General features: G+C 47.0%; 1 protein-coding gene across 1 annotated transcript in view; it reads left to right on the forward strand.

Moving 5' to 3' along the window:
• The window catches only part of ovol1a (ovo-like zinc finger 1a), a 9618-nt gene extending 8749 nt beyond the window's left edge, over positions 1 to 869 (forward strand). Inside the window, exon 5 of the mRNA XM_008288754.1 lies at positions 79 to 869. Within this exon, the coding sequence (XP_008286976.1) occupies positions 79 to 413 (335 nt within the window). The 3' untranslated portion in view covers positions 414 to 869. The remainder of the gene's footprint in view (positions 1 to 78) is intronic.
• The last annotated feature ends 1777 nt before the right edge of the window (positions 870 to 2646 follow it).

Raw genomic sequence — 2646 nt, forward strand, 5'->3', positions numbered from 1 at the left:
GTTGTCAGTTTTTGTCCAAACAGTCGAGTAGTGCCGGCCACGGTTCAGGAAGGCTGACGATGTTGTTTCTCCGTCCAGGCGTCCGTCCCTACAAGTGCACCCTGTGTGAGAAGGCCTTCACCCAGCGCTGCTCCCTGGAGTCTCACATGAAGAAGATCCACAGCGTCACCCTGAAGTACGCCTACAAAGAGCGACGCAACAAGCTGTACGTCTGCGAGGAGTGCGGCCACACAGCCGGAACTCAGGACGAGCTGCTCATCCACCTGCACCAGCTTCACCCCGACAGCCCTCTGCTGAAGGGGAAGGCTGCCCGGAGGGGAGGAGGGCCGGGAGGAGGCTCGGTGGGAGGATCCACGCCGGGTTCTCCACAGGGAGCCGACAGCGACGACACCACCGGATCAGCCGGGCAGTAGGACGGCGGGAGGCTGGAGGAGCTTCAGGATAAACTCAGGGGATGAAGGACGATGAGCGCGGTGTCGCAGCAGACTGTAGAGCAGCTGAACTGTATATGTGTATATATTTATGGATGTGTTTGGATTTGGGCATCGACTCTATAAAACAATGAAATCGTGAACTAGCAAAGACCCGGTGTGACTCATCCAGACACTGATGAGCAGAAACACACCTGATGTGACTGCATGGACCGGTTCAGCCTCCGGTTCCTCCAACATCCAGCAAACTCACGACGAGGACGTCGCTGGTGACTCAGATGGTCTTATGTTTGGCTCATATGTGTTTTTCTACATGGGACTGTGTTTTTCCTCCTTTGTGTTGCATGTGAATACGACCTGTGGGCTCCTCTGTACAGTCGAAAAGATGAGTTTTTTTATGGAAAATACTTTATTCATTAAAGGGAGTAATATATTACAGGAGAATGATTTCTTTGTGCCACACTGGAGATGCAGACTCACCGCAGTCGGTTCAGACGGCAGCGTTACACAGATTTACGTGACTCGTTTGTTATCTGAGACCCAAAACTAAGTTCTTTATACAAAACAAATAAAAATGTGGTTGAATGTAGAGAATTTCAGATGTTTTCAGATTTTTTGTATTTTCACCTTCAAAGACAAACAGTGAAGCGATTTTAAAGGTTCAGTATCTCCAGAAATAAAACTCCTACAGCCATGATGTGTTGATTCAGACAGAACAGCCTTCAGCAGATCAGGATGGTGATGTACTGATCCAGAAAGTTCCTGTCAGTGTCTGTCTCTGGATGGATCCATGGTTCTACTAGAACCCAGTCTCTGGTCTTATTTCTCCAACTGTTGAGGCTCTAACATCAGTAGAACCTGATGTGGTGAAGTTGGACCAGACAAGGTTCTGGTTTTAGATGTTTAGACTTTAAAGCAGTTTAAAATCGCTCCAAATTGCCCCAAAATGTCCCGTTACTGTCTGAAATGACTTGAAATGTGTCTGAAATGGCTCAAAATTCTACAAAATCACTTAAAATCAGTCCAGAAATGACCTGAAACTGTTTAAAGCTGCTCAGAATGTGCCCAGAGTTACTCAAGATTTGCTTAAAGTGACTCAAACGGTGTAACTGGTTCCTCAGAAAGTTCCTGTCAGTGTCTGTCTCTGGATGGATCCATGGTTCTCCACCGTCTGAGGCTCTAACATCAGCAGAACCTGATGTGGTGAAGTTGGACCAGACAAGGTTCTGGTTTTTAGATGCTTAAACTAAATGTAGATGTGGATCATTAGTAGGAACCAGAACCTGGAGTCCACCGGTTCTGGACATTAGTTCTAGATGTTGGTTCTGGATGTGCAGAGCTACAAGCTGCTTCATGTTGGCGTTTAGCACCCCATGAGGCTGATCTGACTTTCCTGAACGTTCCCAAACAGACACTGGAAACTACAGCAGTTGAGAAACAATCAGGCCGGCTTAATGTCACCACACGGATCCTGTTTTAATGCTCCGCTCCACGCAGCGTTCCTCTGAGTCTGCTGCTGTTCTTCTCTAACTGCTCCACCTTTTTGTGGAGCTGCTGTCTGTGTGTTTACCAAAGACAGCGGCGGCTGCTGGAGGGTGAGGCCGGATTCCTGGCCTCTGTCGGGTCTTGTTGGAGGATTCCAGCAGACTGCTTCAGCCTGAGGACACGTGGAGGAGGATAACGGTCTGCAAGCCTGACTGGATCATGGGGTTATTCACACCTTCCATCTTGGAAAAAAAATCAAGTTGTGAAGCACCTGAACACGACAGAGCAGCTGCACATGAACGCTGCTGTTAATCTCATTTTTTATGTTCATCTGGCATTTAGATTGAGTTGTTTTAGACTTGCCTTTATGCTGCCACTTGTGAAGTAGTTAAAAATAACTACAACTGCAGATGAAAGGCTGAATTCCTCACCTCAGTGGAATATGTTGCCTGCCTATAATTTCAATAGACGTTTTCATAACTCCAAATAAATGACAACTTTCCCAAAAATCTTTCTGAGTGTGGAGAATAAGCGTATAGAAACTCTAAGTATATTTTTACACACATAAAAATAAAAACAATGAAGTAAATCCATAGTTTCCAGGTGTTGCAGTTCACGGTTCAGGCCTGTAGTGGCTCACGTGGCCGCTGGGTGTCGCTGTCCGTGTTTTGGCGCTTTGCTCCGCCTTCTTCGTCTTCTGCGCATCACGTGACTGATGTCAACAAGGAAG

The sequence above is a fragment of the Stegastes partitus genome, unplaced genomic scaffold (genome assembly GCF_000690725.1).
Source record: "Stegastes partitus isolate 25-593 unplaced genomic scaffold, Stegastes_partitus-1.0.2 Scaffold573, whole genome shotgun sequence".
Taxonomy (NCBI): domain Eukaryota; kingdom Metazoa; phylum Chordata; class Actinopteri; family Pomacentridae; genus Stegastes; species Stegastes partitus.